At 43.1% G+C, this 21,956-nt stretch overlaps 1 protein-coding gene across 2 annotated transcripts in view; it reads left to right on the plus strand.

The window, feature by feature from the left end:
* The window catches only part of camk1da (calcium/calmodulin-dependent protein kinase 1Da), a 29,075-nt gene that overhangs the window by 2,398 nt on the left and 4,721 nt on the right, over positions 1 to 21,956 (plus strand). Inside the window, exons 2-10 of one of the 2 annotated variants that reach the window (XM_034074813.2) lie at positions 9,404 to 9,535; positions 10,064 to 10,138; positions 13,434 to 13,572; positions 13,847 to 13,973; positions 14,637 to 14,712; positions 16,205 to 16,317; positions 17,832 to 17,910; positions 18,016 to 18,103; positions 18,344 to 18,548. In XM_034074813.2, coding sequence (XP_033930704.1) covers positions 9,404 to 9,535; positions 10,064 to 10,138; positions 13,434 to 13,572; positions 13,847 to 13,973; positions 14,637 to 14,712; positions 16,205 to 16,317; positions 17,832 to 17,910; positions 18,016 to 18,103; positions 18,344 to 18,548 — 1,034 coding nt within the window. The remainder of the gene's footprint in view (positions 1 to 9,403; positions 9,536 to 10,063; positions 10,139 to 13,433; positions 13,573 to 13,846; positions 13,974 to 14,636; positions 14,713 to 16,204; positions 16,318 to 17,831; positions 17,911 to 18,015; positions 18,104 to 18,343; positions 18,549 to 21,956) is intronic. The other variant, XM_034074812.1, reaches the window with a different exon arrangement.

The raw sequence follows: 21,956 nt of genomic DNA on the forward strand, positions 1-21,956 counted from the left end.
GGTTGGAGATGGGGAGGTGATGAGTGATCAGCATAAGAGCAGCTGGTGGCTGTGACTCTGGAACAGGTGAGTCTTTATCAGCGGATGAGGAAGCAGAGTAGGGGGTGAAAGCAGCAGCCTGGCCAGCCAAAAAACATTGTCAGCGGAAACAGTGAAACTAACAGACATACACTTCGGAATGTGTGCATTCAGCAGCAGCAGCAGCAGTGGTGTGTTCAGGTGCAGCGGCACGTGTCGGAACACTGAAGACCGGTCCGAGTTTTACTGCAGTGTGAAATGTTCTCTGCGTCAGCATTTCTGAGCTTTATCTGGACTGACAGGACGTGATGTCACGGATCTGACACTGACCCATCCGGTTTCGTCTACTCACTGAATCACCCTGCATACACTGGCTACTGTTGTGTGTGTGTGGGTAAGTGTGTGAGTGTGTGAGTGTGTGTGTGTGTGTGTGTGTGTGTGTGTGTGTGTGTGTGTGTGTGTGTGTGTGTGTGTGTGTGTGTGTGTGTGTGTGTGTGTGTGTGTGTGTGTGTGTGTGTGTGTGTGTGTGTGTGTGTGTGTGTGTGTGTGTGTGTGTGTGTGTGTGTGTGTGTGTGTGTGTGTGTGTGTGTGTGTGTGTGTGTGTGTGTGTGTGTGTGTGTGTGTGTGTCTGAGCTCTGTGTGTGTGTGGTTGGTGTCTTATTTCCCTCCCCTGGTGCTTTGTGTCCCAGTCGCTCACTGTTCAATAATGTAATAGCAGCAGCAGTTTGTTCCTATGTGTGTGTTAAAGAGACATAAAGTAAAGTAGTGGACGTGCATGAAGCTGGTGCATTGTGGGAACGTCATTGTGCCATGTAGGGCACGCTGCCCTTAATTGATGCTCTACTTCCTGGCAGTTGGCTCTGTTCTGACTGCAGAGCCCCCCCCCCCCCTCACCTTCTCCTTATGTCGTACACCTCCCTGTGTGCCCCCCCGTTCAACTCCAACAGTGTCGTGAGGACATGACAAGTTTCTATTCTTCTCTGATATAAATAGAGTCTTATAAATAGATCTAAAGATGATTGTAGGCTGTGTGACAAAAAAAACATATTCACCAGAGATGATTCTGCTCATCGGGATACTTTTGATTACAACAGGAAGTTAAGGTGATGATGACATGGATAGCGGTTTTGATGGAGGGGGAATTGTTTTTTTGTGCGTCTTGGTCCCTGTATTAATGTTGTTGTTCTCTGTAATGGTGGTATTAAGAGAAAAATGTAGTTTATTGCCACTTTTTTTTACCATATAACAGACTTGGAGTACTTGAGTCCTGGACTCAGACTTGTGCACTGATGGACTCGAACTCGAACTCCGACACGCAAATTGACGATCAGACTTGGACTCGAACTCGAGCTAGTGTTGTCCTTGATAATAATATATAAATGATTAGAATTATATTTATGTTGCACCTTTCATACAAAAAATTGCAGCCCAAAGTTCTTCACAGCAGTTCAAAAGACAAAAGACTATAAAAAAGACAGAATAAAAGCAATGCAGAAAATAAAAGGATACAAGCATTGTAGACAATAACAAATATTGATTGATAAGAACCAAACCAACCGCTCAATTTAAACAAATATATCCACTCAGATTGATACATGATGGCTCGTGACTCGTACTCGAACACAGGCTCTGATGACTCGACCCGGACTTGACTCTGACTCTTCCTAGGCGACTCAGACTTGGAATCAAACTCGAAGAGTGGGGACTCGAGAGTGACTCGAACTCGAGAATCGGTGACTTGACTACAACACTGCCATATCATCTTTACTCAAGGGTCACTTACTATTTTTTTCTCCCCAAAGCTTTCAGCATCATCTCATCGTCTTCATCAACAGACAGAGATTTCTCAGTTAGATCATGTGATAACAGCTGATCCTACAACAAACATTCAAAATAAGTCCATGTCGTGTTTACCTCAATGGTAATGGTGTTGTTAATGACTGTGTTGCTGATGCTACTGATTCACATTGATGCTTTGTTCTACACATATTCACATTAAATCAAAAGCAGCAGAGGTCACTTTTCCTATAAATATATGCAGTAAACAAAATACTTGTTTTTGTCCTTTGACAGCACTCCGCTCATCACTGAATACATTTAATGAGTGTGTGTTTGTGAAGAGGAATAGATCACATTGACACATGTATCCAGACATCTGAATATTAATGATTATAAACACAAGTCCATTATGGGATCAGTGTGCTATTAAAAGCCCTTGGCGACACACACACACACACCCAGCTTATGAAAGCCCCGAGCCAATTGTTCAGTGCTGTTGGACACACTTCATGTTAGAACAAACAAATTGATCGTTCATTGACAAAAGAATACTTAATTTTCAGTTACAGAACATTAGTCACGGTAAAACTAATTCACCATGGCTAAGTCACGTTTCTCCCGGAGAAAAAAAAGTCCATATTCGGCAAAGTTTAAAGCAACAGGAAAAAAGATAATTTCCATTCAAGTTAATGCAACTTGAGTTCCGTAAAAGATGGTGCAGGAGTGCTGCTCAGCAACCTTATTCATTTAACACATAGAGGTTGCATACAAACTAAGTTATCCATGCCGATTGGTTACTGTGTTGTAATTAGTAGTTAGCTTGTATTACCAATTCCATGATAGGAATGAGCAATCTTAACAAACATTGGAAAAAAGTAACTCATAATTTACAGTAAATCTACTTAGTATACGAGTAACACTTTACTATAATGTTAAAAATACCCAAAGTGAGGTTATGTCTGCACCCATCATCTGATCAGTATTCATTTATATTGGTTTAAATACAACTAGACTTTCTTGAGTAATGTTTGGTATAACTCACCTGCTTCTTGCCTCTTTTATTCACCATAACAACATTTATTTTCCTAGAGCAATCACATTAATTACAGTGTAACAACGTCTAACCAGATAATATTTCCATAATATTTGGCAGCTATGCAGGGGTTGGCGCAGTTACGGCTCACTGTTGCCCATCGGATAGAGAATGATTTCTGCCGTTAATGGAAGCAGCGCCGCAGCAGCTCCACTGCCGGCCACCACACACTCTGTCTTCTCGACAGGTAATTTAGGACAGAGTGTACACACACACATACATACACACACACACACACACACACACACACACACACACACACACACACACACACACACACACACACACACACACACACCGCCACTCCTCAGAGGCTTTTTTTGCCTTATAGCAGACCTACTTTCACAGAGTCCCATCACTGTACTCGGATGTGTGTGTGTGTGTGTGTGTGTGTGTGTGTGTGTGTGTGTGTGTGTGTGTGTGTGTGTGTGTGTGTGTGTGTGTGTGTGTGTGTGTGTGTGTGTGTGTGTGTGTGTGTGTGTGTGTGTGTGTGTGTGTGTGTGTGTGTGTGTGTGTGTGTGTGTGTGTGTGTGTGTGTGTGTGTGTGTGTGTGTGTGTGTGTGTGTGTGTGTGTGTGTGTGTGTGTGTGTGTGTGTGTGTGTGTGGCTGTGGCTGTGTGTGGCTGTTTATCTGGCAGAGCTTAGCCCAGAAAGTTGTCCTCGAGCAAAAAACTGAACAAAAAGGAGTTGAAGTGATATGACTCAACACATGTTGCCAGGTTTCAGCCAGCATTCCCTTTCCCTTACTGCCCAAGACCATTTTAGATATTTTAAAGAAAAACAAACAAGCCGGATTGTGGTTTCTCCCATAACAGAACGATAATGGTGGTTGTTCCGGTAGCTCACCTGGTAGCAAGGCCCCATGTACTAAGATGTCTTCCTTAGCAGCAGTCTTGGTTCAAATCTGACTCGGAACCCTTTGCTGCATGTCGTCCCCTCTCTTTCTCCCCTTTTAGACTTATTCAGGCATTCCCCGGGTCTATATCTAGACATATAGCCTTCTCTTCAACAATGTCAAAGCACTTTTACTTGAAACTCAATTCTGAGTAACTGGCGGCCATGGGGTCTACTCCACTATTAGGTCATTTCAACCAATTAATCACTAATAAACCATTCACATTAGATTCAAACAGCTGATGCTCCGACCCACAGTTATTCATTTTAAGCTATTGGTGCATGCCATTCACTCTGTGTAACCCTCGAGACCAGCCGCACCCTGAGGTCACTTCTGCTACTGTTAACTTCTCTTATGACTGTAATCTATTGAATGGAGCCTAAATAATCCTGACTAAATCAGCTTTGATAATGTACCACCGTCCTGCTAACACCTGTTTGCAGGGTGTACCCCCAGGTATATTGGATTAGGCAGAGCTGCTGGGAATGGGAATGCTAACATCATAAAACAAGTGTGAGCATGTGTTTGTATCCGTTTGTACCAGTACACCAGAAGCCAAATCATGACATCACCTGACAACAAGAGTCTGTTATATCACGAACCTCTTAAGCAAACATGAGGCTCATAGAGGGAAATGTGCCTGTTCATCTTTTGTTCCATGTTTTACAGCCAGGGTTGGAATAAGAGCTTAATCTATGGCTGATAAGCCCTTCACTAACCCTCTCATTCAGGGGAAGCTTTTGTTAAGTGAGATCATATTATAATTCTTTAAATCCGTCACTCTCTATGTTTTGTTGTGCCAAAAGTGTCAGGGTTCAATTTTCTTTTATTATTATAATTGAAAATAGAGTTTAATACATGTCTTATATATTTACTAATACATCACTCTTATGTGCTTTCACAAATACAAATATGCTGCCTCTATCGTTGAATGCTTAATTTGGGTAATCAACAAGGTTACAACACATCAAGTACCAACTATTAACTTAAACACATACGTATATGGCCTCTAGGGCGGTGGTGGCGAAGTCGATAGGGACTTGGCTTGGCAACTGGAAGGTCACCAGTTCCGGCAAGACCAAGTGCTACCGAGGTGTCCCTGAGCAAGGCACCGTTCCCCACACTGCTCCCCGGGCGCCGTTCAAAATGGCAGCACACTGCTCCTAACACAGGATGGGTCAAATGCAGAGAAACAATTTCCCCATTGGGGATTAATAAAGTATATCAAAATACCTGTACTCTTTTTTTTATATATATATATATATATATATATATATGTCTAAATATATATATATATTTATATGCTATATGTAAAAAAACAGACCCACATTTCAAAACTGTTGGAATAATTGGGATTGGTAGAATTTTGAAATAGAGTTGTCGGCCTTCGCATGGGTGTATGCTCAGATAAATAGGCATTTGAGCCATTGATGTTTGTTGGGCTTTCGATCATTTTTGAGAAGATTGGCTTTTCGGATCAATGGGCCCTGAGTAATGGGCAGTCCACTCTCTCAGGTCGTGTATCATGAAGACTTCCTTCTCATCCATTTGACTCCTCATCTTCACTGCTTCCACACCAGTAATACGAGCACAGGACCTCCAAGATGTGAGGTCATTTCTTTGAACTCCAGCCATTGAAGAAAAGAAGAAGAAGTCAATGCTGTTTCTCTTCTTTCCGACATCTCTCTCTGTAAACAGCTGCCTGCAAAAACAGTCAGTGTGTCAGAGAAACAAAATAAAGAACTGAAACATGTTAAATGCTGAGGGGAGCTGAAAGGTCACGTCATAATTATCTGTGGGTTCCCAATCATGGGGTTGTACAGAGTCCAAGCACGTCCTTGCTCAAAGGCTGAAGCTGTTTCCATGGTGATAAATGTAAACAGAAGGGTGGTCAGGGCTGTTGCCATGGCAATCCATACCTTAAAGGCTGTGCATGTGGAAATCATCATTTTTCTTTCTCTCCAGTATAGTCAATCCCCTTCTTCTAGCAAATCGATAGCAGGCACACAAACCACCACAGAGGAAGTCTCAGTATTTTGTCAGGTGTTTAAAATAATGGCCGAAGCAGGGGGGGATGTAGGAAGTGGAAAAGAGCCCATTTGGTCCAATCACTTTATGCCCCTGGCCCAATTTGGCTTCATGGTTGGTGTTAGCTGGTTGGTTTGGTTCTAGTTTACAAATGTTACCATGGTTATACAGTATGTCACACTAAGCTGTTGGACATGGCAGACATTAAAGGGGACCTATTATGCAAAATCCACTTTTTCACGTCTTGTCTACATCAACATGTGTCCCCTCTGTGTAAAGAGATTCTGAAAGTTTCAGGAAAAAAGATTCTCTCACTTTTAGTCCTGATCCATTTATATAAAAACCTGTCTGAAAATGAGCTGATCAGATTTTGGTCACTTTATGATGTTTTTTTGGCTTGTGTAACCATTAGCCAATAACCAACCAAGGTACCCCCCCCCCCCCACCTTATCACCTGAATCTCCTCCTAGAGCACCATGGTGTTCTTTTTAACCAAATATCTCTCAGAGGGGCGTGGGGAGGGGCTCCTTATTTTCATCTAAAGGTCCTTACACACCAAACTGACACCAAAGAACACCAAAGAATATGTCCCGACGGAACGTCGCCTCCCGTCTCCTGCGTCTTGGCCATGTTTCATGGAACACTGCATGGAGCACTGGAACACACCGCAAAGACTTCAGCCAACGGCCAAGTTGCACGTACGAACTGCGCATGCGTGAGTGGCAATAACTCTCCTTACCAGCAGGCGGTGGTAGTGTGTATTCGTCCGTCAAAAGAGGCAACAACCGGAAGACAGACTGCGTGATACACAGAGAGAAGGAGAACAGACTGCGTGATATAAACAAACAACAAATAGCGTGTGCGTTCCATTTTCACTCTACAACGAGAAGCTCAAATCTCAGATTTGCCTTCTTAATAGTTTGTTTGGGTCCCTCACTTCCGTTTCGCTTCTCATGCACTGATTCGCTAAGCTGAACAGCCAATCAGAGTGATTTCTTTGGCCGACGGCCTTTTGCCGACAGCCCCCCGATTCAATGTTGAATCGGCGGCGGAAGGTGTCGGCACGGCCGAAAAGACACGACGGTGCAGTACACACCAAGACACACCAATCTGAGTAGGGCGACACGACGCTCATCGACGCCGGAAATCGGCTTGGTGTGTAAGGACCTTAAAGTAACTGACAGCACTTTTGAAACAGGGCTGAAACAGAGGGGATTATGGGAAGCTACAATGCATGATCTGTTTGGTATTTCGAGCCAAACACTTCAGAGACATGTTTTGTATATATCTGAGACCTATAATATATTGATGAAAAACAGTATAATGGGGGACCTTTAAACAAACTAATGGAGCCGGTTAGCATTGTTATTGTTAGCATTTTTGCCATGCTGATATTGCCAAAATCCAAGCAAGTTCTTCAGATGACAATTTGTCTTGTCCGCACGCCGCAGATGTTCAGTGTGTTACGAATGGGTGAAGCAGGTAGGACTCAAATGCAGAATAACGAAAAGCGAGCTTTATTAAATAATAAAGCTGTGGCAAAAACAAGACAGAATCCAAAATATCCAAAGCAGCACAAGGAACACAGACCGTGGAATGACATGGAGGGGAAACAATGAACCGACATGGAACACAGGGGAAGACTAGACTAAATACACAGAAGGGTAATCACAGAACAAGACACAGCCGGGCAGGGGAGGAGAAACACAAGGACAACAGGTGAACACAATCGGGTAATCAGGGAGGGAAACAGACAGAAAGCAGACAGGCAGGAAACGGGGGTGAACACTTTACACAATAAAACCCAAAGACAAGAAAAACACCAACACAGACAAAACTACAAACGTGACATAACATGAGAATCGTGATAGAATCGTGACACAGTGTCTTGTTCTGGGTCGCTCTGAATAATAGTGAATCATGTTCTGTTTATCAGATCTTAGCATGTTGTTGACATTAATCCAGACCACTGTCATCTCCTTTTTGTATCATTATCGTTGGATCGTGATTTGAAGTAGTCCCAGCCTGCATGTTCATTTTTCTTCTGTTAATCTTTAATGTTGTCCTACAGAGATCTGCATGCAGGTCCCATCTGTTGAGGCTCTGCTGCTGGAGCGCAGCCCGCTCTTCACACCATATGGACAATGGGTTGGATGACAGTGTCTGGAGCTTTTTTAAACCAGATTCTGCTTCATGTGTCTGTTCTGTGGATGTTCCCTCTAATCGTTCAGAAGACTGTACAGATATTTCCTCTCAATGCTCTCTCTCTCTCATCCTCACATCCACAGTGAGAATTCAGACTATAATTGGCACTTAATTGCTGCTGTGGCAACAGTGCTATTTAAGCCTACGCACTCTGCTGCTAAGGCATGAAGCACACACAAAGAAATTGAGGAAGACACGAAGAAAGCAAGCCCTTCAGTGTTGTTTTTTCTTTTTTACATATGGTGACTTGCTGTGTGTGTGTGTGTGTGTGTGTGTGTGTGTGTGTGTGTGTGTGTGTGTGTGTGTGTGTGTGTGTGTGTGTGTGTGTGTGTGTGTGTGTGTGTGTGTGTGTGTGTGTGTGTGTGTGTGTGTGTGTGTGTGTGTGTGTGTGTGTGTGTGTGTGTGTGTGTGTGTGTGTGTGTGCCTTCTGCTTCATCGGGCTTGGACTGGGCATGCTGCAGTTCTTTGAACAGCGTCATCATCTGAGACTTTGTGTTCTCCACCTCAGATGCTGCCTAACACATTTGCATAATGACACACAAACATTACAATAAGGAGACCTAACCTTGCGTGTGTGTGAAGTAGATGCAAGAGCAATGTTGAAGTTGACAAAGGGCTACAGATTAGATTGTTCAAGGAGGATGATTGTGGTGTATCTTGTCTGAGACGTGGTTACATTATGCACTAAATTAAATAATACTATTTATCTACGCCATTAATGCCATTTCCGAGCTGTGATCTATTTACTTTGTTCCGTTCCTCCTTGGCACCTGAACAAAACGGCATTATTGGATTTGCTGGGGACTTACTGGACTTGTGTCTGCGTCATTCACAGTCATTGCATTGGTGTTACAAATGTGTTACAAAGTTGTTACAGTGTGGTATTACAAAGCAGTGTTTCAAATTGTGCTAACACATTGTTCTTACACAGTGGTATTACACATTGTTACAGTTGTTAAACAGTCTTTCTTGTGGAACATGGTGTTCCACGTGTTACAGTGTTATCGGTTTAACAGGTCTGATACAGTGTAAAGTAGTTGTTATACCTTGTTGTTACACATTTGTGTCATACATTGGAATAACCCTGGCTACAGAAATAGCACTGACAACTAATTATAACAAACCAAACGAAAGGTTTAAAGTTAGATTCTAGTAAATGCAATACTAAATCACCAGAATGATTTCAAGCCTTTCTGCTACTTGAGAATATCTTCAAATGACGCTCCTTGTTAAATCCTGCTGGTTTATGTAAGAGTGCAAACTGTGTTTCATGAAATGGTATATAATGTGAGAACCGGAGGGGGACCAGTCTAGGATGGAAGGTTGTATTGTCCAATAACCTATGTGTTTGTAAGTCACGTGACTTTATTCTTTATGTGCCGACAGAGGAGCATTTTCTGAGGTGATCCTGGCCCAGGAAAGGCTGACGAGCCGGATGTTTGCGGTGAAGTGCATCCCTAAGAAGGCGCTGAAGGGGAAGGAGAGCAGCATCGAGAACGAGATCGCCGTGCTGAGGAAGTGAGTGCTGTTAGAAAAACACACACTCCTAATTCCTGGTTACCGGGGCAACCGTGTAACTCAGCAAACCTAGCCCCCTTAGGTACACATACATGTACACACATTCATTGTATCAATCCAACACACACAAGGTATTGCTTGAACACAGACGCTATCACTCCAACACATCCTAATCACAGGGTTGTTACCATGGAAAACAGCAGAAAATGAAAAATGTTGTTACTTTAAAGAGGACCTGTTATGCTGTTGGGGTTTTTTCCTTTTCCTGTAGTGTGTTTCATAGGTTTTTGTGTAAATGGCTAGCAAAGGCTAAAATCCAAAAGTTTCCAAAAAAGTGAAATATTTGCTGCAGCACAGGCAGTATGAAAAAAAAAGCATACAAATACAATACAAATAACAGGGCCCCTTTAATGTGAGAGCAAAAACGTTGTAGATTAGTCATTATGATTAATAGTAATTAAGTTATATTAATGTTGGATGAAGGAAGAATTGCTTTTTCTCAAATATTTCACCTTTTTTCCATTGCAGGATCAAGCATGAGAACATCGTGGCCCTGGAGGACATCTATGAGAGTCCGGACCACCTCTACCTGATCATGCAGCTGTGAGTTCATCTTTAATGTCATTAGATCCGTATAGCAGCTGATGAGTACAAAAACCCCATGTGATCCCATGTACTTCAACATATACTCATTGGTTTCAAGTCAATCAACTGAATGTATTCAAGTTTCTCACCAGAAACGACATCTTTCAGATTACATTTGAACATATCATAATAATGTTTCCTGAATTGTGACTTTATGGCACCTCTCCATTAACTTTAGCTTTTGGCTTTGTTATTTCCCTTGTGAATGTATTGCGATTAGTCAGGAAAGTCATTGAGGAACTATGCTTGTTGATTATTATCAGTCTAATTTGGAAAATCAAAGCAATGACCGTGCTTCCTTTACTCCCGATCTTCACGGCTTATCTAATATCACTTCAGCCGAAGGGAGACAATCAGGCCACGCTGTGATGAATATCGATCGTCCTGACGGGCTTTATATCGATGCTGATTTGTAGTGTGAGTCGCATATTAGAACAAAATAAAAGCACAGTGTTGCATCATCTGGCGAGGAAAAGGCTGTTATCAAACCATGTCTGAGAGGACATGTCTAAAGGCAATAAAGTGATATGTTTGTGAGCACTCTGCTACAGCCGGGCACTTCTTCACTTTGCTTATATAAACTGTTCTTTTCTGAAATTGTATCATGACAATATGGTCAAATGGTCTGGTCATTTTACCATTCAGTTTTGACAGTTCTTTGGTTCCAATCTTTGTTCTTTCTTGGACATTAGTAATCTGTAACATCTTCTGTTAATATGCTAGTTAATTTGTTCACACAATGCACCTTTAATATATTGCCTGAGCGCTGTAATCTTTGATCTATTTTCTTTTGGGTGATTTATTGTTTATTAAAAAAGCTTAACTGAGGTCATTTTACAATCCCTCAGCCTTCTATTTTGGCTCTGTGTGTGTGACAGTGTGTTCATTTTGTGCATACCGTGTGTGACTGAAGCTGACCGTTGAGCGGCCCAGACCAAGCAAGGAGGCAGAGGCAGAACTTCCAAAAATAACCCGACGTGGGCATTTATTAAAAACATGGGCACAAAGTTCACAGCCTCAATCTTGCTGTTCTCCTTTCACACCTCCTGCAGCCACAAGGATCTCACACACACACCCAGCCCTCTCAACAGACAGAGGCAACAGAGCCTAAATAGCCACACTCCAATCATCACAACCAGACACAGGTGAGGGGGGAGGAGACACCACAGGACACCAGGTGCACACAATCATCAGCCACAGACAACATATACTGTGCAATCACGCTAATAAAGTGCCCTATTACCCGGCCTGAAGCCGTCAGTCCATAGTGTGAAGTTACCTTCGTCACAGTGACCTTGAGTTTCTATCTTGGTTTGTTGTTTTTTTCTTGCCTTCGTCTTGTATATTTTGTATCACAGAAAGTGTAGAGTCCCCTTGCCTCAAGGATGGACTGATCAGAGGTCATTGTGACCATACAAAGGTCTTTTTTGGGGCCATTATGAAAATGTCCTACAAATCTCTACATGTATGATGAAGTGATAAAGTGATGTGATTTGGACAGACGTGTACGTTAATTTAACTGATGGCATAAAATCATAAGGTGGTAATTCCACTTTTTGTGCATTAAATCCAGCCCTGATTCCGTGTTTGTGTGTTTGTTTTTGTCTGAATGCCATGGTCTTCTTATGCAACCATGCTGGCTGATCTCCTTTTCTCCATGTGTGTGTGTGTGTGTGTGTGTGTGCGTGCGTGCGTGCGTGCGTGAGTGTGTTCTCATTACCAGACAGACTGCCTCTGAAACGGAACAAGTCGCTGGCCTCTTTGAAGAGGAAGGATTAGCAATTAATTCTGATCTCTTTTTTTCAGAAACTTCATTAGAGTTTAACTTCCACATGCTCTAATCTGATCTGTCACCGTGACGAAGCCCCACAGACATGCCATGCAACTGCGTGTGTGTGTGTGTGTGTGTGTGTGTGTGTGTGTGTGTGTGTGTGTGTGTGTGTGTGTGTGTGTGTGTGTGTGTGTGTGTGTGTGTGTGTGTGTGTGTGTGTGTGTGTGTGTGTGTGTGTGTGTGTGTGTGTGTGTGTGTGTGTGTTCGTTAAATGTTGAAGCACCAAGTATAAACATGTAGTAAAGGCTGAGTGATGACTTCTACTATGGTTCCTATTATTACTACTAGTGAAATGGCAGTGCCTGCTACGGTGTTGCTGCAGTTACTACAGTACATGCTGATTTCTTATGTTGCATGATTTGCTCCAGCATGTATTGTCAAAAGGGGACATAGAGCCCATTGTATGAGGGTATTGGATGAGATGTGAGGTTTGGCTCCAGCAGGGGGAGCTCTGTGTCTGGACATACTGTATGAACACCCGAACAAGTCACTTCATGTGCTCTGGACTCATAAAACATAACAGTAACTATTAGAAGACTGCCAGAGGGGAGGAATTACAGATGAACTCCTTAATTTGTTTCTTTTGCACGGAGCCGCACTGCAATAACTGAGAATAATATTAACCAACTCAGCTGTACTTAATCAGATTTGACTTTGAAGTTTAACCAAAGTACACAGTTTCTTCTACAGCATTTCTTCAAAATGTTGCTATCAAAGATGCTGCAAAACAGCTGTTTGATCAAAAATTGTAATTTGTACAGGTTATTATTATTTCAGAACATCATATTTAAAATCAGGACATGAAGGAAGTATAGCGCCATTACTGCAAGAATTATGTCTGGGAGGATTTAAATCATCTGTTATGAACTAGTCTTATCTTAAGGTCTTATAGGGACACACACCGGGGAGTGACTGCCAATACCCAGACAATTAGACAACCCAGTGAGTTTTTGTGAAGACATGTGACTCAACAACATTTGGCTCCCCTTGCTCTATCACATGCAGTCTTATTAGGCTGCCCCCACCTGAGGACCCCCACTCACTGCTTAATAACTAACTTAACAAGCTTTTACATGGGGGGGAGACAGAGTAAAGTAGTAGAAACCCAAAAAAACAAAGTATGAAAGCTACAATAAAGTGAGTGTGTGTACATGTGTGTGTACATGTGTGTACAAGGCTCACACTCTTGGCTGGGGACACCTACAGCTCATGAATTGCCAGAAATCTCAATCGAGTCACCTTTTACAGGTTATTGGCATAATTGTTCATGTTTTTCTGCTGCTATATTTACTCAAAACTCAGATTTGAATAATTACGAATATTCTGAATTTTTCATTTTGGAATGTGTGTGACGGAGTGTGTTGATGTTGTTGTGGATGCTAATGCTTATAACAAACACACACACTCCTCCCCTATGTGCAGGGTGTCTGGTGGCGAGCTGTTTGACCGAATTGTGGAAAAAGGTTTTTACACGGAGAAAGATGCGAGCACTCTGATACGACAAGTCCTGGACGCTGTGAACTACCTGCACAAGATGGGCATCGTGCACCGTGACCTGAAGGTACCACACACACACACACACACACACACACACACACACCTCCCTATTTTAAAAACAATTACTGCAGCAATTCTAGGTCAGTGTTAGGGTCACCTTCAGCTGAAAGGAGATGTGTCCAAACGGCCTCCATTAGGAAAGTTGCGCCTGTCTCTTTCTATAGTGTTGTATTTATGTTATAGGTTCAGACTGATGTTTGAAATATGTGACCAAATTACCATACATTTATAACCCAAAAGTTTAATAAAATACTTGCTTTTCTGTCCCTCTTTCCCAGCCAGAGAACTTGCTGTATTTTAATGCCCAAGACGAGTCAAAGATCATGATCAGCGACTTTGGTCTTTCCAAGATGGAGGGCAATGGGGATGTCATGTCCACAGCATGCGGCACGCCAGGATATGTGGGTAAGGGGCCCAGTCTGTTATCTTTGTCTTATCTCTTTTTCTTACTTGGACAAGCTGACAGATTTGCCTTTTGATTTAAGTTCTGAAACACTTTACTAGTAGGGAAGTATCAACAACCATCGCTAGCAGATTGTAAGCTAATGTTAGCTACATGGCTGAAATCTCACTCCTGGCTCCTTTTTACTGTTTTAAAACCACACCACTGTTAATGGGTTTTAAATATGTTCACAAAAAATAGTGTGCTAATAAATGCCTCTTGACCTGCACCGTTTCAACATGTAGAGAAATCGAAAGCTAGACATCAGCTGCTATCTGATAGGGCCTACAGTGAGACAAAATAATAATGTCTGATTGTGTGAACCTGTAGTTAGATTCTTCAAGAAATACAGGAACACTGAACATGAAATGCTTAGTTTGGGTCTTTTTCATGCTAGGATAACTTTTTAGAACCATGAGAACTTGTTAAATTGTCCCACCATGAAATGCGGGACTCATAAAACAGTTACGTTATCCTGTGAAAGTCTCATAGGAGTTTTAACTGGACCTCAAGCACAACCCAGATTTAAGCTTGGGTAAACAGACACCTGCAGACTGCAATGGAGTCACAGTAATACAGAAATAGCTGAAACAATCAACCGAGGCTCACCATTTTTTCCCTTTCAGCTCCAGAAGTTCTCGCCCAGAAGCCGTACAGTAAGGCCGTGGACTGCTGGTCCATCGGAGTGATCGCCTACATCCTGTAAGTAACACATATCTTCTTTGTGATCACACTGTAAGGCCCCTGGTTTCATCCTCGCAGCCTGGCTCAACACACAGCACACTTTCAGTTGGTGTCAGATTCACAGGAAACACATGAACAGATTATAACGTTGTCTTCACACATCATAGACTTCTGCTGCCTACTTTCGCTGTGAAAGTCAATACACTGACTGTGATCAATCCAATGTGTGCTGTGGAAGTGGAAACATCTCTTTAAACACAGTTACTTTTTTTATATTACTTTGATGATTTCTGATTCTACCTTCCACTGTAATGTAACTGTATATTGTAACAAAGTCTCAGTTGCAGGCTATTAGAAATTATCCATTTATATAATAGGTTCATTTAGAATTTGCCCAAATATTTAGATACATGTGTATCATATTAATTAGATGTCTCGTAAACAGATACCTATGATAAGATAGTATGCTAATGTATGTGCCTGGAGCCTAACGCCCTATGCCCTACGGCCTACGCCAATGCCCTTAAAGGTCATACAGCTTAACCTGAGACACTGGTGCTGCTCCCACATGTGTGTATATTTGTAGATTTTCGCGCATGTGTGTGTGTGTGTGTGTGTGTGTGTGTGTGTGTGTGTGTGTGTGTGTGTGTGTGTGTGTGTGTGTGTTCTGCCTGACAGAGACATTGAGTGTGAGGTCAGATCCAGGGTCAGAGGTGAACAGCCTCAGTTAATACGATGCAGAGCGTGCGAGGTGGCAGCACACACACTGTGTCTAACACTTCTGTGATGTGACTGTGATGTTTGGAAGGACGGTCTGTGACTCTATTAAATACATGTGTCTATGGGACACACACATACATTTTTAATATTTGTATTCATATTAACCTGTAGTTTATTTTGATACTTTGGTAACAGTGTGTTCCTTTATTACTTTCTTGCCAATGGAGAGACTTTGAATTTATTTGAACGACAGAGAGAGTTTCTCCCTGCAATGAGCACAATTAGCGCATTGATTCAGACTATGTGAGCTTTTAGCTGCTGATCAGGTGGAAAGAACAGATCAGGTAATCAGCCATGATAATCACTGTTTGTGTGTGTCGGTATGTGTGTGTGTGTGTGTGTGTGTGTGTGTGTGTGTGTGTGTGTGTGTGTGTGTGTGTGTGTGTGTGTGTGTGTGTGTGTGTGTGTGTGTGTGTGTGTGTGTGTGTGTGTGTGTGTGTGTGTGTGTTCATTAATTTTAATGAGTTTTTAGCTAAATCTCTTGGTGTATCCAGAAATTACCTAATGCGTTGCAGGTGATGTTTTTGGTTGTTGGAGCAGCTTCAGTTCACACTTGGAGACCTGGCAACCGTTGGAACACTGTTTTTTCCAACCAACTTCTTTCAGTCTATTATTTCAGCCATAAATGAAAGGTTTCAAATGAGTGAATTCAATTTAATTGAGTTCATATATATACTGTACATTTAATAGTAAATCAGCAAGTGGATAAAGTGTGTTGTGTTGTGTTCAGACTGTGTGGTTACCCTCCATTCTACGATGAGAACGACTCCAAGCTTTTTGAACAGATCCTGAAGGCCGACTACGAGTTTGACACTCCGTATTGGGACGACATATCAGACTCAGGTGAGCCGTCTGCCTCTACCTCGTGTGTGTGTGTGTGTGTGTGTGTGTGTGTGTGTGTGTGTGTGTGTGTGTGTGTGTGTGTGTGTGTGTGTGTGTGTGTGTGTGTGTGTGTGTGTGTGTGTGTGTGTGTGTGTGTGTGTGTGTGTGTGTGTGTGTGTGTGTGTGTGTGTGTGTGTGTGTGTGTGTGTGTGTGTGTGTGTGTGTGTGTGTGTGTGTGTGTGTGTGTGGTTTACAGTTTTCTGATATGTTGTAAAAACTGCATAAATACACATTATACAGACATTCATGTTGAATAGTGTAATCGTCCGATTTATTGTTCTTGCGCCACCATGAGTATTTGCAGTTTGTTCAAAATGGCTAAAGCCCCTGTCGCACTGTCCCGAAATTGACACCCGATGGACACACGATAAAGGAAATGTTCAAATTCGGCTGTGATCGTAGCAACATCGGGCCATTCGTGAGGGCATCTAAGCCATCGTATGACCGCCGGTGGAGTTTCTCAGGCTCCGGCAGCAACTACGTGAGCGGCAACTTCGTAAGGCACTCGTGAGGGCATCTTGTCAAATCGTGTCATCTTCGTGTTATCATCGGTGCCATCGGGCATTCACCCTCACTCTGATCGGGGCGAATGCCCGATGGCACCGATGATAACAAGATGCCCTCACCATGGCCTTACGAAGGGCAAAATCTACACACAAATTCAACACGAAAATGAACCTTCGCAAGGTCCTTCGGCAATTTTTAGGCATGCCAAAGATTTTGCCACCGCTCACGAAGTTGCTGCCGGAGCCTGAGAAACTCCACCAGCGATCATACGATGGCTTAAGATGCCCTCACGAATAGCCCGATGTTGCTACGATCACAGCCGAATTTGAACATTTCCTTTATCGTGTGTCCATCGGGTTGTTTTATTGCACAACAAAATCATGTAAACATATTATGTAAATAACCCAATTTGTGTTCTGTGAAACTGAAAAGGATATCATATATTATTTTGAAGGACAGTTGTTGTTGTTGTTGTTGTTGTTATGGAAACAACATTACGGAGAAAACGTAATATTTTCTACATATAAAGACGGATAAAGTAAAGAACAAAGTCTGAAGATATCAGTACAGTATCATAGTACTGTAACATAATTGTTTTTGGTACTTTCGTTGCAGTTGTATGTCTTAAATGTAATGTAAATGTTGCCTTCGTGTGTGGTTCGGGGCCATCTTCGTGCGAAATTCACAATTCCATATTCGTGTGTCCATCGGGTGTCAATTTCGGGACAGTGTGACAGGGGCTTAAACAACTATTGGTTTGATTGATTTACATACCTTCATGGTCCACTAACTAAGATGAAGAGCATGGTAAATCCTACAGCTGCTAAACATCAGCGTTGTCTTTGTAAGCATGGGTTAACATGGGTTTAAATTGATTTAATCAAGATTTCTTTCAAATGGCTCTTTCAAGTTGGCCTGGTGTTTATTTCTGACGTATTATGGCTCTTTAAAACATGTTTTTTTTCTAGCCAAGGATTTCATCGGCAGTCTGATGGAAAAGGATCCAGAAAAGCGTTTCACCTGCGATCAGGCGCTCAGACACCCCTGGTGAGAAACACACTCACACAGAATAACACTAAGACATAACATCAGTAGTAGATGTACAGTCAGAAAGGTTGAGAATGAGAATTTCTCTGTGTGTGTGTGTTTAAGGATTTCCGGGGATACAGCACTCTGCAAGAACATCCATGAGTCAGTGAGCCGGCAGATCAAAAAGAACTTCGCCAAGAGCAAATGGAGGGTTTGTTTACTCATATTTTTTTGGGTGGTTTTAGCTCCTTTGCAGCAATTTACTCCAGTACAAGTCCTCAAACAAGTGTCTGTGTAGTTGAATGACTTCCCCATCGTAATGCTAGGAGTTACCCTTCTTTATCTGAGGAGGATATAACACTTTCCTTAAGAACTGCTCTTCACACTGTTTGTCTCTGGGTCTAAATGGCACATCCATCTTTTCATCATCCTATTTCATTTCCCTCTCCAGCAAGCGTTCAATGCCACCGCCGTGGTTCGGCACATGAGGCGGTTGCAGCTTGGCAGCAGCATGGCGAGCAGCATGGACGCCTCCAACCTGCCGACCAGGCCGAGCCAGACGGGCCAGAGCCAAAACACGGGCCAGGCGACGCAGAGCCAGGGCGCTAACACAGCCGCTAACACAGAAAACAACGTAGCAGTTCCCCACAAAGAAAGTGAGTACAAGTCATTAGTATCAGTAGCACCAGAAAGTCTATAGAACAAATGTGTACAAAATAAAATGTAGCCCATCCACATAACAGCAATTTTTATTTAGCAACCGTGAATGCATTTCTCCATTAGATTACATTGCATTTAGCTGACGCTTTTATCCAAAGCGACTTACAATAAGTGCGTTCGACCAACAAAATACAAACTTGAAGAAAACAGAATCATATAAGTACATCAGGCTTCATAGAGCAAAAACATTTCAAGTGCTACTCAACTGGCTTTCGATAAGCCAGCCCTTTATTAGTATATAAGTGCTTTGTTCTATCGCTCAAAGTGGAGTCGAAAGAGATGAGTTTTCAGTCTGCGCCGGAAGGTGTGTAAGCTATCTGCTGTCCTGATGTCAATGGGGAGCTCATTCCACCATTTTGGAGCCAGGATAGCAAACCCACGTGTTTTTGCTGATGGGAACTTGGGTCCCCTTCGCAGCGATGGTGCAGCGAGCTGTTTGGTTGATGCAGAGCGGAGTGCACGTGCTGGGGTGTACGGTTTAACCATGTCCTGGATGTAGGAAGGGCCAGATCCATTCGCAGCATGGTACGCAAGTACCATTGTCTTGAAGTGGATTCTAGCAGTTATCGGAAGCAAGTGAAGGCAGCGGAGGAGCGGCGTGGTGTGGGAGAATTTAGGAAGGTTGAAGACCAGACGAGCCGCTGCATTCTGGATGAGCTGCAGAGGTCGGATGGCACATGCAGGTAGACCAGCCAGGAGGGAGTTGCAGTAGTCTAGGCGTGAGGTGACGAGAGCCTGGACCAGAACCTGCGTCGCTTTCTGGGTCAGGAGGGGACGCATCCTCCTGATGTTGTAAAGCGTGTATCTGCAGCAGCGGGTTGTAGCAGCTATGTTTGCAGTGAAGGACAGGTTGTTATCTAGGGTCACACCCAGATTCCTTGCAGTCTTAGTCGGGGAAACAACAGAGGTGCCAATGTTGATTGTTAGGTCAAGAGTGGGACAATCTTTTCCCGGAAGGAAAAGCAGTTCAGTCTTGTCAAGGTTGAGCTTGAGGTGATGATCAGACATCCACTGAGAGATGTCAGCTAGACAAGCAGAGATGCGTGCGACGACCTGGGTCTCTGAGCGGGGGAAGGGCAGAATTAATTGGGTGTCGTCAGCGTAGCAGTGGTATGAAAAACCATGCGGGCTAATGACAGATCCGAGCGAGTTTGTGTACAAGGAGAAGAGGAGGGGACCAAGAACAGAGCCCTGAGGGACCCCTGTAGTTAATTGACAAGGGTCGGACTCCGACCATCTTCAAGTAACCCTGTAGGTGCGGTCTTTGAGGTATGAGGTGATGAGGGAAAGTGCAGAGCCTGAAACTCCAAGTTCTTGGAGAGTGCGAAGGAGGATCTGATGATTCACCATGTCGAATGCAGCAGACAGGTCCAACAGGATGATGACAGAGGAGAGGGATGCTGCTTTGGCAGTGTGCAGTTCCTCAGTGACAGCAAAGAGGGCAGTTTCTGTGGAGTGACCTGCCTTGAAACCAGACTGGTGCGGATCCAGAAGGTTGTTCTGATGGAGATAGCAGGAGAGTCTAAAGACAGCGCGTTCAAGTGTTTTAGACAGGAACGGGAGGAGAGAGACAGGCCTGTAGTTTATAACATCTGACGGGTTGAGAGTGGTTTCTTTAGGAGAGGGTTTACTCTTGCCTCCTTGAGACTGTTTGGAAAGTGACCAGAAGTTAGAGAACTGTTGATGAAATGGGTGAGAAACGGTAGAATATCAGGAGCGATAGTCTGAAGGAGGTTTGAATGGATAGGGTCCAGAGGACAGGTGGTAGGGCGGGCAGAGGTAATGAGGGTAAGAACCTCACTTGGAGAGAGAGGGGAAAAGGAGGTCAGTGTGTGGGCGGAAGGAGGGTCTGGTGACCCAGCGGTGAGTAAAGGTGAGTCAGAAAAAGAAGAGTGAATATCATCAACCTTTTTCTCAAAGTGGTTAACAAAGTCGCTTGACAGAAGGGAGGAGGGGGAAGGGGCTTTGGGAGGGTCCAATAGGGTGGAGAAGATGGAAAATAGTTTTTTGGGATTGGAATAAGAAGATTGTATCTTATCTTGAAAGAAAGTGCTTTTTCCTGAGAGATCGAAGCAAGGCAAGAGTAAAAGAAAAACAAAAAATGAAAGACATTAAGAAAATGGAATTTAAAATCAGTCATTAAAAAGAAAAGCTAAAAAAATAAACATTAAAAGATAAAAGTTACAGGTTCTTGATTTTTTATTTATTCACAGAACCTCCTTTTGGAAATCCGAACATTTCCGTCCCGATTGTTAATTTAGACTGATTGTTTTCACCATGTTATGCTCGCATGACATCCAGAATCGGACCCTCAGGAGGGTGTACTAGCCCCCTACTCTGCTTTGTGTTCCATAACAAAGTCTTTAAGTGTTACCTGAACACCCCGTGTTACCAAAACACTATTTTTCACCCGTCGGTGATGTGATACTTGTTCCTCAGTACAAATCACCCAAAAACTGATCATAAACCCTGGCTACGATGGATATCCCAAATATCCTACTTTCGAGCAGTCCCTCTCATAAATGTCATGGAGAAATTAATTACGTTTACATTTAAAACATTAAAAGAAAAAATACATGGATAAAAGTTACAGTGCAGTCTAAGATATGAATAGTTCAATTAAAAGCAGCGACAAAAAGAAAAGTCTTCAGCCTGGATTTAAAAGTAGTCAGAAAGAGAAAGAGGAGAGGAGAGCCTGATAGGTTAGGAGGTCGTCACGGTGTTTGGATTTCCACCATTTCCGCTCTGCTGCCCGAAGGACGGTTCTATTAGCACGCAGTGCATCATTTAGCCAGGGAGCAGGAGGGGACTGACGAGCCTGCCGAGATGTGAGAGGACAGAGAGAGTCCAGAGAGGATGAGAGAGTAGAGAGGAGAGTTTCTGCAGCAGAGTTTGGAGGCAGGAGTTGGAACGAGTCAGAGGAAGGGAGGGCTGAGAGCACCGATGAGGCAAAGGTACAGTAGAGGGGGAGAGGGAACGAAGGTTACGGCGGACAGGTGCAGGATGAGAAGAGATTAGTTTGTTATGTTTGGAAAGGGGTAGAGAGAATGAAATGAGAAGTCTCCGAGAAGTACAGCGGGAGGACCAGTTTCAGGGATGTGTGAGAGGAGATGATCTAATTCCTCCAAGAAGTCGGAATATGGCAGAAAACAAGATCTGTGGTAAACACATGTTTACAATACTTACAGGTTTTCTTTATCAAGATAATCTCCACATATAAATGCAATCTCCAGTAGTTAAAAAGCTAACGTTAGGCTATAAAGGAACTACATCATGGTCACATGGCTGCCTCCGCTAAGCTAAAGGTGGACTCGCGTTTGGCGCGATGGAGTTTAGAAGTCTTA

Source organism: Pseudochaenichthys georgianus, chromosome 23 (genome assembly GCF_902827115.2).
Source record: "Pseudochaenichthys georgianus chromosome 23, fPseGeo1.2, whole genome shotgun sequence".
Taxonomy (NCBI): Eukaryota; Metazoa; Chordata; class Actinopteri; order Perciformes; family Channichthyidae; genus Pseudochaenichthys; species Pseudochaenichthys georgianus.